The sequence below is a fragment of the Rhea pennata genome, chromosome 14 (assembly GCF_028389875.1).
Source record: "Rhea pennata isolate bPtePen1 chromosome 14, bPtePen1.pri, whole genome shotgun sequence".
NCBI classification, from domain to species: domain Eukaryota; kingdom Metazoa; phylum Chordata; class Aves; order Rheiformes; family Rheidae; genus Rhea; species Rhea pennata.
This window is the reverse complement of record NC_084676.1, coordinates 16,063,863-16,076,690: the sequence shown is the minus strand read 5'-3', so window position 1 is coordinate 16,076,690 and position 12,828 is coordinate 16,063,863. Positions and strand designations below refer to the sequence as shown.

Below are 12,828 nucleotides of genomic sequence, written 5' to 3'. Positions count from 1 at the left end.
GAGGAAAACTGGAGAGAATGTTATTGTAAATTAATTCCGAGGCAGTGTCAAAGCAAGCCCATTATATACGAAAATGTTTGGCTCAGCTATTTGCCTAACAAGCTGGTATGGAGCAATTGCTAATAATACTCTTGTTAGTCATGACAGCGCTGGGTGGCATCATAAATGGCATTACATGAGATTTCCACTTTTTAGCTTTTATGTGTTCCAAAATGAAAGCAAGAGAATATAGATCTGCAAAGATGTAATCATGCAAAAGAAATAAAACATCTTGTAAAACCTGAAAAACTGGCAGATTTAAAAACTAACACAGAAAGTCCATAAAAATAAAATTCTCACAGAATAACATTTCATAATTAAAGTTTTTATTTCTTCACTTTTTCCTTAATACAAAGCTTTGGCATCAGCAAATTTTATGAAAAAATAGGATGTATTAAGTAACGCTTGTGCTGCATGATCGATAAATGATGCATAAAAATAGGTGTCTCTCTCCAAGGCAATCGTCCGGAAAGTGTTTCTTCAATACCATTCTGCTCTGTGGGGCAGAAAAAATGGACAAAATATTTATAAAGTTAATACTGTTGATATTCAAATAAAAATCCTGTAAAAAAGTTAGTTAGAAATGACTAATTATACAGGGCTAGAGCAGTAAAAGCGGTCTATACTCCTTACATCATTCTGACAGGGTGAGTAAAACAGATGAGACTGCCAGAGGTTGGGGACTTTTTTGAGGAAAATCCATCTGCTGATGAAAAATTTCTCTAAGTGGTGCTACTCAGTATCTGGGCTTTTTGGACTTTAAAATACAGTTATGCAGTCATTTGTGGCCATTCCCTAAAAAACAAAGTAAAATTCTTTTTTTTTAAATGTTTTTAAATCAATACTTAAATCACTCGGTAGTAGAGTAGCTGTGATGACAGAACAGTTCTGACTGCTGAGTCCTCGATATTATGAGACCAAGAGAAAGCCTTGTTTTCTTATCCCTTAGACAATGCTTAGTTTTATCAGGAACTGTTTAAAAATATTTTTGTACATGTTTAAGTACAACTGCACAACTACTGCTTAAGCTATGGAAAGGACACGGGAGGAAAAAAAAAAGAGAATCAGTACCTGTTCTTACAGTTTTATTGTAGAATATTTGGCACCTTTCCCTTGTACCACTACACTACATGGTCTCATTCTTGCTACTATTGTCTTCTGATATGGGGGTGGGGGGGGAAGAAAACTCAGCTTCCTTTTGAAACATTACTGTAGCAAAAGTAGTGTACGTCGGCATTGCTTTTTATATGAAGGAGGACAGCATAAAAAGCAGGTATGCTATAATGATACCTAATGGAAGTCACAGGAGGAGAGAGAAGCCATGTATTTGGCATGATAATTGGCACAGAAAATGCTTCTTGTCTCGCATTTTGGAACATATGGTGTCAGTGAAACAACAAATCCGAGAATTAGTGGCAGGCGCACACACATTTTAAGCTGAGTAGTCTAACTCAGTAGCAGTTGTGGAGGCTGCTTAGCTTCCAGTGGATTCAGTTGAAAAGCCATGAAAGTTAGCTACAGCTAGGTACCTCAGTTACCTAAAGAAGCAAATTTTTGACAGCTCAGGTTTCTGCCATTGATAATCTTCTTCAGTCTGCCTCAACGTTTACATTTGCATACACTCAAGAGCTCAAGTCCTATCACTGGTGAAAGTAACTCCATTAAATCAGTATGTCCTTCGTTTGTACCAAAGGAACATCACTCTGAAAACACTTCTCTGAAGGCCCTACATCTCTACCAAAGTGAAGCAGCTTGCCCTTTCGGGAAAAATAGAGCCAGAGCCAACTGAGCAACAGCAAGACTAGAAAAAGGAGAGCTGCCAGGGAAAGAGCAGAAATACAACTGCTCTGTGCACCCAAACTGGATGATACTACATGGACTACAACTTCGTCTTCTTCCTAATGATGTGGAAATGCCGGTATTCCTGTTTCACGTGCTCACACCCCGCCTTGCTCCATGCTTTCCCAGGTTACTTTTCAGTGGCAAATTAACTGTGTTCAGCTATGGCTATCATGTTGTTGATAACTAGTTGCAAGATTAAAAAAAAAAGAAAGACTCAGTTGGGTTATTTGAAATTTTAAAACTTTTCTTCATTATGTCCTTCTGGAACTATCATCTGGCAAGAAGAGGAAAGGAAGATTCACTGGTTAATGATAATCAAAGGTTCAGGATGACCAAAGCATTTAAGAACTTATCATCTCCTTCCTGAAGGAGATTACCTGGAGACTGTCTATACTTTTACCCTGAAGACTATTAATGTGTTTCCATCTTGTAAAGGAGACCTTATACTTTCCAGAGAACAAAAAAAACAGCAACAAAAAAAGAAAATTGCTTCTTTCCCTTATATAAATAACACAAAAATGTTAAAGTATGTTTATCAAACTGCAACATTTTCAAGCTGCACAGGAGAGACTGCCTTTGAATCTCACCCCACTTCTGGTAAGAGATCAGCACAGTTAATGTGTCAAGCTGTGTCAAGATGTTCAGAGAGAGAACAATGTTGGTACTTCCCCTCCCCACATAAATAAAATAGGATTAAAAATGTATAATTATCCCAGATGTTCTGTACACCTAATCTGAAAACAACTGGATGTATCTACTTAATCCATCTGCAAAACAGATTTATACTTGCCCATACACATAACTATAAAAAAGACTGAAAGGCATGTGCTGGAGTCATTTACTGTCCAGCTTGTCCGCAGGGAGGCAAGGGAGGGAAAGAGTCCATCAAAATTAAGAAAGTAGAGATGTTTAAGCACTCTTAACTGCAATTCTTAAGCATACCAAAGTGAAAGGTCAGGAGACTAGTCTGCTATATCCACTTGAGAGACAAGAAACAGCAGTGCATTCTTTGTCTCTATCCCCCTCCTACAGTAAAAGATTATTATTTTTTTGTTTGAAATTTTTTTCTTCCCCCCCCCTTAATATGAAGCTTGACTGAGAAACTGAGGTGCGCAACTGTCAAAGGCAGCAGTAATAACTTCTCATTCTACCAACTGAATTTTAGGAGGATTAATGGCATAAATCTGCTTCCACCTAGATCACTGATCAGTAATGAATATCAATATTGTCACTCTTCCTCCTTTCATTTCTCCACTTTGCAGGAAGATTTCCTCAGACAATCCAGCTAAATATAATTTAAGAGGGAGTTCAGATGTTACCCTGGAGCCTATTGTTAATGGTGAGACTTGCACTTGAGAAAAGCAGAAAAACTGCATTTTTTTCCTTCCATTTGCTCAGTATTTCTTCTCAACGATGTCTGTGCCACACACCCCAGAAATACACAGAAACATTTCAATATTTACTTACTCATTAGCATTCAAGCTAGCTGTGGCTTTGATGATCATGTAGCAGAGTGTGAGGGCACTGAGGAGGCCAAAACTGGCAATAATAAACCATTCTTCTGTTGACAAAGGAAAGGGAGGAAATCACTCGTGGGAGAAGGCTTATGTCAAAGCGATGCCAATTTTCCCCTCAAACACCACTGGCGGGAGGCAAGAGGTTTCTAAGCCATGACTGGCACCAGGAAGTGAAGCAGAAGGAGGTTAGCCACAGAGTTACTGACTGGAGAAGGCTAGCAAAGAAGAAGCGGAGAGAGATGTGGGAAAAAAAAAGCATGGCACAACAGTATTTCCTGGCTGAGCCCAAAGGTTAGCTGATAAAGACAGACTACTTAACAGTGTAAAGTGAAATGCAGAAACAAGGGAAAACGTCATGAAAACTCTGTCCACCCCCAACTCAGAAAGAAGGTTGTCATGGTTGGTTTAGGTTTGCTGAGATGTGTCTCTTCACGTAAGTACATCCAACATATTTTCATTTGTCTTTGCCCTCAACCCCCTGAACAAATGCTACAGTGTTATTTCAAAACAAAAAATACGATGACTTATTCAACAGCAAAGCATAATTAAAGTTTTCCATTTAATAGACAAAAATACAACATGAAAAAATCATTTCAGTGTTAGTGTATAAATACAGACACTTAAAAAAAAAACATAACTAATGCTATTAAAGAACATTTACTATTCTAAGTGTTATTCTCTCCCCTCAGGATCAATTTGGCACATAGTAATAGACTGGAATACACACACACTTTTGCTGTATATGGCTCTTGATTTAAATCACATGCATCAAAGAATGCATGTGTCATCCATAAAAATCTAAACATTTGAACAGCCTTTTCTACAGCTTTATTTTATAAACATTGTCAGAATGAACTGTTGCTGATATTTCTTGTTTTACCCTGTCATCCCATCTGTGCAAGAGAAGAACTACAATTGGGAACACGCAGTAAAAGAATCTTCTGTAAAACCAGGTGGTTATAAAGTCCAGCTGAAACTACTGAGTTTTCCCTGCCACCAATGATAAAGCAAGCAGTACACCAACAGATTTGTTCTCTGTTTAAGAGAAATGAATACAGGAAAAACAGATGTTGAACATTGCAGGACAGTGACTTATTGGTTTTGTGTTTGGATTTTTCCCACCTCAGACCAGGACACTTATGGATATGGACTATGTGTTTCATAAGAAACAATGTGGGGTGGGGTTTTTTTTACATTTATTTTGTTGTAGTGTCTAAAGAAATACACTGTAATGGACTGCATCAATAACACTGCTTTGTATACATGTATTGGTGACAGTGACACCAAATTCAAATTTAGATTACAGACACACATAAGGAAAATACAAAGAGAAAAATAAACTGTTAAGCTTAATGGATTCTATTTTTATAATTCAGCCAGAGAAACCATTCATACATCAAATTGAGAGTCTACAGCATTTAGAAATATGATGCAATTCCACACATACTATATTTGCTATAGGATTTCTTATACATTAAAAATCATCAGGTAAAAATCTATGCAGTGGAAATTCTCCGTGTTGTTTTTTTGGGTAAGAGCTTGCAAACAGTACAGGAACAACTTTCTGATGTCATAAAACACTTGGACAATACTCAGAAACGTTGGTACGTCAGATACTTCAATTCACAAGTTTTGTAAGAGAAAAATACCTGCTGAGAGACATCAGAATTCCAGTAGTAACAATCTCAGGGGAGAAATGCTTGCAGAAATAGTAACTGGCTAAAATATTTATGTATGCATAAGTCACTGCACGTAAAGTATTCTGAAAGAGTAATGGTTTTGGCTTCTCATACTGGTTATCAAATTCAGGAGGTTTATTTTGTTGTTTTTTTAGTTCATCCAGTGTTCTTTATACACAGATCTAAATGGATGTACCATTAATAATGGAACTGCTGGCACTGTCGTACCTAGAGTTATCGGTTTCAAAACGGAGTGTATGCTTCTTACAGAGACACTGAGGTCACCTTTGTCTCTGCAAGGAAATCTTCTACCACTGCCCTCCAGCACAGAACCATAGCAAAGCAAGTGCCACGTACCAGAAAAAACAGAGAACTGTAATGGAAGCCAAAGAAAACTTACTTGTCACCGCAATGTTGATCTCTCCTGACCTTGGAGTCAGTTCTCCATCCTGTGGAAGCTGTGACATCCCAGACGTGCGCAGGGGCTCCAGGCTGAGAGAGCTGTCATTGGCAAAATCACCAAGTGCTGATCGTCTGTTAGCTGGCTGGCCCCTGGTGAGCCTTTCCATGTCAAAGGCTACATTATCTGTACATGGCACGTTTGGCTGAAAACCCAAGTGATTTCACATTACAATGGTGAACATTTTACATGTCGAAAACCTATAAATTGAGTAAAATCATACATGCACATTTTGTTCAGCTGCTGAGACTCTCCTCAGATCATAAAGGAGAGAAATACATGTGATTTGGCAATCACAAAGTTGTCCCTTCAGTCAAGTTAACTTCACTGCGAAACACTGAAGGAAGAAGCAAGAAATACGACTAAGATTCAGGAAAGGGATTCAAATATGCTTGTATGATAGCCTACGCATGCCCGTATCATTTACTACTGTGAGCAATGATGAAGTTTCCTCTCTTTGAGCTGTACTTTCACAGTAAACAGGTCTTGCATAACATGCACCAACTTCTACTGTTTCCCCCTCTAAAATTTCAGGTATTTTATTAATCGCAGAAATATCCACAATGCATATGCTTTTTTTTTTTTTTTTTTAATGCAACTTTTAAATTGACACAGCCAGGAACGGAAAGCTGATTATTCGTTCATTGTGCTTAACTCAAAAGCTGCTTTAGTCAGTGCAAAACTCTCCAATTCCCACTAATACGTTCAAATGCTCTCCTCTTTCTCCCTTACTTCCTTCTCTCAGGAAGAGCATCGTGACCATTCCCAAAGGTTTCTCCTCATACAGGGAAAAACAGAATAATCATCTCTGAGACCCTTCTCCCCTATCCCCTTGTGAACTTGCCACCAAAAGCAGTCCTGAGAGACACCCCCCAAGCCATGAGCTGCTCTAAGCACAACTGAGGAAAGCTAGCTGCCCTTGGCTAATGTGCTCCATGCAGCTTTGGGCTCAACATTTACTGTATAAACAGATCTGAGAGCATCTAGAGAAGACCACAACAAGAGGCTTAGAACGGAAATTTAATGAAGAAAGCTTAAAAGAAGTTGAGAAGGGGGAAAGTATAGAGAACATAGGAGACTTCCAATAGGTAAGAAAATGTTATTAATAGGAATATATTAGAACCAGGGAAAGAACCAACAAGAAGTCAGCTTTATCAGCAGTAATGATACTTCTTAATACTAGGCATTAAGAAGAGTTTTCTGACTAAGGGTACTGGAACACCCTTCTCCTTTTCTCCCCTAGAATCGTTCTGCATACTCTGGGTCTCAGAGACAGCGAGAGGAGGAGCTCACAATGACATAACTTACCACAATTCCCAGGGCCTTCAAAATGTTCAGTTTACACATGGGACACGTACAGTGCTCACTAAGCCATGGATCCACACAGGCTTTGTGGAAAACATGCCTAGAAGAACAGACATGGCATATTATATAATATTATATAATACAGAATGGCTTGCAAATCATATGAGATCTACTTTAACAAGCTTTTAAGCAGTTGCTTTTTTAACTAGGTAAACAGAATGAATTCTAGAATTGCCAGTGTTCTGTGCTGACTGCAATAAAAAAAATTAAAATGCAAAAAAATCCTTGTTGTTGCCTCCAGTTAATAATAGTTCACAAAGTAAATGCACTTAGAAAGAAGGGTTTTGCTGCATTTTGTTGTGGATATGAGTAGGCATAAAGACAGAATAATGAAGGCAATGTAAATTCTCCGCCATAATATTGTGTGAAGCCTTGTCTCAATTTCTGTTAAGAACTTGATCATAAATCAGGTAGGAAGAGCACAGATCCATCAGAAATCAATTTTATTGAAAAGGCAGTCTGTTTACAAATTTAAAAGGCAAGCCAGATAAACTTCTGCTTGATTTTGTAAGGGCTTTTGTAATAAGCACATCTGAATGAAAAGAAGAAACAACATTTTAGAAGGCTTTTTCTGCAATGTGTTTCTTGGTATCTGGAAAGAAAACATTTTTATCATATGATGGTCACAGAAAAGCAAAACCATTTCAAAGATGAAAACGCAAAATAGGCTTCTACTTTCACAGTAGGGAACTCTGCACTAGCAAACAGTTTGAACTGCCACCTACGTGGCTTACAAAAATCTTTTAGTCGTGTACGTGAATACAAATGTAACTGTTGGATTGATATAAACTTAAGTAACAAGAAAAGAGTATGTGGGGACTGTAATAACATACCTAAACAAAAGGAACAGATTTGTTTTGTTCCAGCAGATTTGCCTGGCTTTTTAGGTAAAGAACTTTAAGTTAGAGCATGTATTCTCATGGCAGAAATAGTAGCTGGCTAAAATACAGCACTAGGCTTTCTACGCGATACAGATTTAGCAGAATAATCTGATCAACTGCCTACGGTAGAAACCTAGATCTTCCATTTCCAGCAGCACTAGCTGCAGAACCTCCTGGAGCCAAAAGAAAGGAAGAGCACACGTACCTGAACACAACAGACCAGTGATCATGACAAAGATCAACAAGCGGAAGGGCTGCTTAGCCAGCAAACAGCTTTGCTCTAAAACAAACAGGCGAAGGGGAAGCGGCAGAACAAGGTGTTCTCGCCACCTATTTGAGGCATCAGCACAGTCTGTAAGAGGTCATGCACATCCCTGAGACAGCATAAAGATGAGGTTCTCTGTCTCCCCTCCTCTCCCAGTTATATGTGCTGCTCTGTACATCAATAAGCTCATCATGGAGTCTAGGACTTCTTCCCTCTCTATCCCACATAATTTTAAAAAGCAGAGACTGAACGAAGCATGCTACCAAATAATTTGCTTTTCTATCTCCAGAAAATCACCTAGGAGAAAGGCCTCCTGAAGTTGTTAATAAACACGGAACAAAATAGTATACAGCTACTTTTTGGCTACAGCTACCAAGACTGATGCAGCTATTAACGTGTGTCAACACAGTTATAGCTGACTGGAACCCAGTTATATATCCTATGTGTATTAAATGAAGGTGCATAGACTTAAAGAGCACAGTATACGCAACAGAAGATGTACAAGGAGGGAAAGAACTTTATCTGTATCCCAGATAGAATTTGCAGAAATGGAAACTTGGAAAATGAATGTTATTAGTCAGAGAGATATGCTGAAGCTGTAATCACAGAACAGCGTAACAGGACTTAATGTGTTTCTACTGCTGCTTTTCAGAAGAGAACAGTGTTACTTCTACTTTCAGGTTTGGCTTGCTGTGCAGCACAGAAAGCAAACCTCTCCGCACTACATGCTGCGTGAGCACTGCTGAACACACCAGAGTGCTTTGTTAAGCAAATTTAAGAATCTCAGCCACTTTGCTGGACTGTCTCCTTTAGCAACAGGGTAATAAATGATGAAAAATAATATATGTACATTGCTTACTGTTCAAATAACTGTACAAATACAGATTTACTTCTATTGTTGGTTCTTATTGCACTCATTTTATTACTCACAAAACCACAGAAAACAACGTTTAGAAGTTCTCTGGTGATAAAAAAATAAAAAATTGTTTGAAATCTACTGATACATATAATGATGCTACTGTTCTGTTAGACAAACTATGGCTTTTAGTAGCTTATATTTCCTTTTAAGATTCTGAAGTCTGTTTTAGAGTACAGCAAACCTGAAAATCTAATATTTTGTGAAACAGTAGACATCAAGACTCCAAAGAAGTATGAGAACAGCTTAATATAATCATTATCAGCTAATCAGTGCTTAGTGCTGTAAAAGCACTTAGATCAAATGAAGCAGTCTATTGATATGGATTCCAACATGTATCAGCTAAATATTATGAATTATTTCAAAGACTCATTAGCAGTTTGACACAGTTCAAATGCACCAGAACAGCTCAACTATTTTTGTGACCTGATTCTTTGCTTTCAGGTCTTAAAACTTCATGGATGTTTATTGATGTGTTTTAAAAAGTACAGTTCCCTAAAGGTTATGTATTTATTTAAATCAGCATGGCTTTGCCTGCTATTTATGCTGTTTATCTGATCCTTAAAAAACTTGCTGATACCATCATCAGGGCTAAGGCTCCGTTTGTATTTCTCTTTCCAAGAGTAAAGCAGCAGTTATAATGTGATGAAGATAATAAACACACAAATTACTTTTAAAACTCAGTGTGACAAAGCAAGCCCTTGCATTTTCTGCCATCGTAAACCTTCCCTACCTTCATATTTCTGTCATTTGTTCAATAACAAGCTTTCTAAACCCATAAATCTGAAGAGATCCTCGTGAGTTGCTCTAGGTCTCCGTGGATGACTACAACAATCCTGAAGGAACAAGGCACCAGGGAGTCAAGTGTGATACAGCTTTTGCTGCTTCTCCTCCCTCAGGGCAGGAAGGAACAAGTCCAGCAGTCAGCATGGTAGCACTGAAAGAGTCCCCCATGCGGGCATGGCTCCAGGCAGGTGAGCTGCAGGTATTTTTCCACTCTGTCAGCATGTCCAAACCTCCAGTAGGTAAACACCATAACCCTGACTCTACTGTACAACGCAACTTCTCTGCAGTGTTGGACGGAGAAAGAGGAAGATCAAATCTGTCTTTTGGTGGTGTAATGCCTCTAAGTTAGCATGTAAAAAAAGGGGAAGGGTTAGGACTTGTTTACAAGCGCCATTTCCCTAGAGCTTGCTACATTATCTACTCTATCCCAAGGCAGCAGCCCACAGAGACCTAAGCAATGTGCAGAGTAACACAGCCCTGGCCTGCTGCTGATGGAGGCAGCTGCTCTGCTTGGCCCATGGCACAATCCTCCCTCCCGGCTGGGCAGGCAAGCAGCACACAGGCGCTTCCCGTCCTGCTGTAGGCAGCCTCTTACAGGCAGCACATCCAAGCAGAGGCGACTGGCGTGCCGCAGCGGTGGCAAGGAAGGTGCCCTCCGCCCCACAGCAGGCCACACCAGGACACAGCAGCTTCAGTATCTTCCACAAATACTTACTATGGCCAGGGGGAGAAAGAGAGAGACTGTCATCTAAGCAGGGTAGCAACAAAAATGGAGGTAGTGCAGAGGCACTGCAGTGAGGGGAAAGGACAGCAGTGAGATACTGTGTTAATTGGCTTTTTTTTTTTTTTTTTTTTTTTTAAAAAAAAGCAGTTATTTACAGCAGTACAGAATAAAGCAGGTGAAAAGGTGGCTTAGTCATTCATTCCCCTTTTTTTGCCCAGCACAGAAAACAAACATTTGGATTAAAACATAGTTATTTTAACATAGTTGCTTAAAATTCAGCCTTGCATTATATCCTTTCACATCCATCTTCACTGTCCAATTGCTCTTCTTTCTTTTCTGTCTCAAATGTTTGCTACTCCTTTAATTCTTTCTGCCCTGCAGATTCCTTCCTTCCCAGGCCATCTTCCTGCCCTTTCCAATGTCATTCTCCGTGCTTTTTTCCTAACTTGTCACTTAGCTCTCCTCCTCCCTTATCTCTCAGTCATTATCTTTCCTACACACCACCTCTTTCCTGATCACTTTTCACACAGTGCCCATTCATCTCCTAGATACAGCACTGCAATGGTAAAGTAAAACTCCCTTTGAATGAAGAAAATTATCCACGAACATTGTCTTTTGTTAGAATCCTTATGACATTTACTTACACTACTTATTTTTAACTTTATTATATGACATTCACAAAGAAAGAAAGGTTTCGCAGGCTTATGAGTCTGAAAATGACCACTTCTGTCTGTGCTGAGGTGGGCTGGGAGAAAAGAGGGCTGTTTTCTCTCTTCTACATACTAAAGTGACAGGTATGCCTGTGGGTTGCTGGTATTGAACATATTTCTATCTCTAAGGCACAACATGAATGATACAGATTTAACTGCATTGTTTGCATTTTTTTTTAATTTGCCACAATTTCCCATCCGCCAAAACACTTTCCATCATAAATATGATGTTTTGCTATAGCATTTAGGTGCAACTTGTTCAGATGGCACTGTATGCCTCTGCAAGTTGGACTCCTCTCTACAAAGGCACAGAGTGCTAGACCATTAACTGGGAATAACAATTCTGCTGGCTAACAAAGGGAAATGCTACTTTTACACTGAAGAAATCAGCAAGGATCCTATATGTCAGTGATTCCTACTGTCTAATGATTATAACTTCCTTCAAAACAGTTAGACACACTCCTAGCCTTTCATCTGCCTCCTCTTGGTCTAGCTATTTTCCCCATGGTTTTCTTGCAATCTATTTTCTCATATCTGGCTTACAGACTGTCTTATAGATGTTATTTTGTTACTAGCTTTGCGTGTTGCACTTGAATGAGAGGCTGAAACCAAAGGAAGTAGAAAAGGATTAAATCTCCAAAACAAGATTTGAGGAGATGCTTCTCAGTGGATTGGCCAATTTTACATGCAATCTGAAGTTTATTGGGCTCATCACTGCAGGTACTAGTTGGCCCCTTGTCCATTCTACAAGTATAATAATGTCCTGTGGAAACTATCCATCTCAATGTTCCCTTCTAACCAAGACATTTTTGCCCTCAACAAAAAGATGAACTGCAGCAGACAAAGTGAGATTTCAAAAAGAGAAGTAGAAAGTGAACACAAAAGTCTTCAAACAGCCTTCGGTAAGAACGTAATTTGAGCCTTCAGTGACCTTATATTCTCGTGAACAGCAGAACAGGAAGGAACTACACAAAGGCCTTGTTTTCTCCTTACATGGAGAGATTGAACTGTGGGATGCTGTGCTGAGATGGCAGCCAGGTGCACCTTCATCCAGCTACATGAAGCAGCTGTAACTGTCCCTGAGAGCAGGGAACTTACTGTCTGCAGGACTGTAGCTCACAAAAAGCATTAAGTAGTGCTGTGCAGATGGATTAAAAACATTTTTTTTTTTTTTTTTTTTGGATCAGAGGGTTCTGTCTTGCACATAGCTTTCGCAGTTGTAGCAGTATCCGTTTTGGACTTCTGCAGAGCGTAACCCCTCCAGTGACAGCTAGCCAGTATCCAGATGGTCAGCTGTACTCAACTCAAGTTAGCTACAGCACCTAGCTAGTGCTCTGCTGCAGCTGGCTTTTGAACCTTACCCTCATCTTGCAATAACCCAATATGACAAATACTAGCATGACTAAGGTGAGATGAAAAGATCAAAGACAACTTCAGTATCAGAAAGGCACAGAGAAAGATTTGTGAACATCCATTTCATACCACTGAGGTTCACAGTGTCACTCTGAATTAGAGAAGCGAAGCTTTTTAAGAGGAGGAAGTTTTTAATCAGTCAGCTTAGTGGTTCAAAACTGGTATGCAATCACAAATTGGCTTGAATTCACATACCAGCTTTACTTTGGATTACAACATATGACATAACTC

The 12,828-nt window shown here is 39.2% G+C and overlaps 1 protein-coding gene across 4 annotated transcripts in view; it reads right to left on the bottom strand.

Moving 5' to 3' along the window:
• The window catches only part of RNF130 (ring finger protein 130), a 54,292-nt gene that overhangs the window by 8,849 nt on the left and 32,615 nt on the right, over positions 1–12,828 (bottom strand). The window contains exons 6-9 of one of the 4 annotated variants that reach the window (XM_062587374.1): positions 6,846–6,942; positions 5,478–5,682; positions 3,349–3,442; positions 349–535 (exon numbers count right to left, since the gene is read on the bottom strand). In XM_062587374.1, the coding sequence (XP_062443358.1) occupies positions 520–535; positions 3,349–3,442; positions 5,478–5,682; positions 6,846–6,942 (412 nt within the window). In that variant the 3' untranslated portion in view covers positions 349–519. Of the gene's footprint in view, positions 1–348; positions 536–3,348; positions 3,443–3,464; positions 3,614–5,477; positions 5,683–6,845; positions 6,943–12,828 lie in introns of those variants that run through there. The other 3 variants (XM_062587373.1, XM_062587376.1, XM_062587375.1) reach the window with 3 other exon arrangements.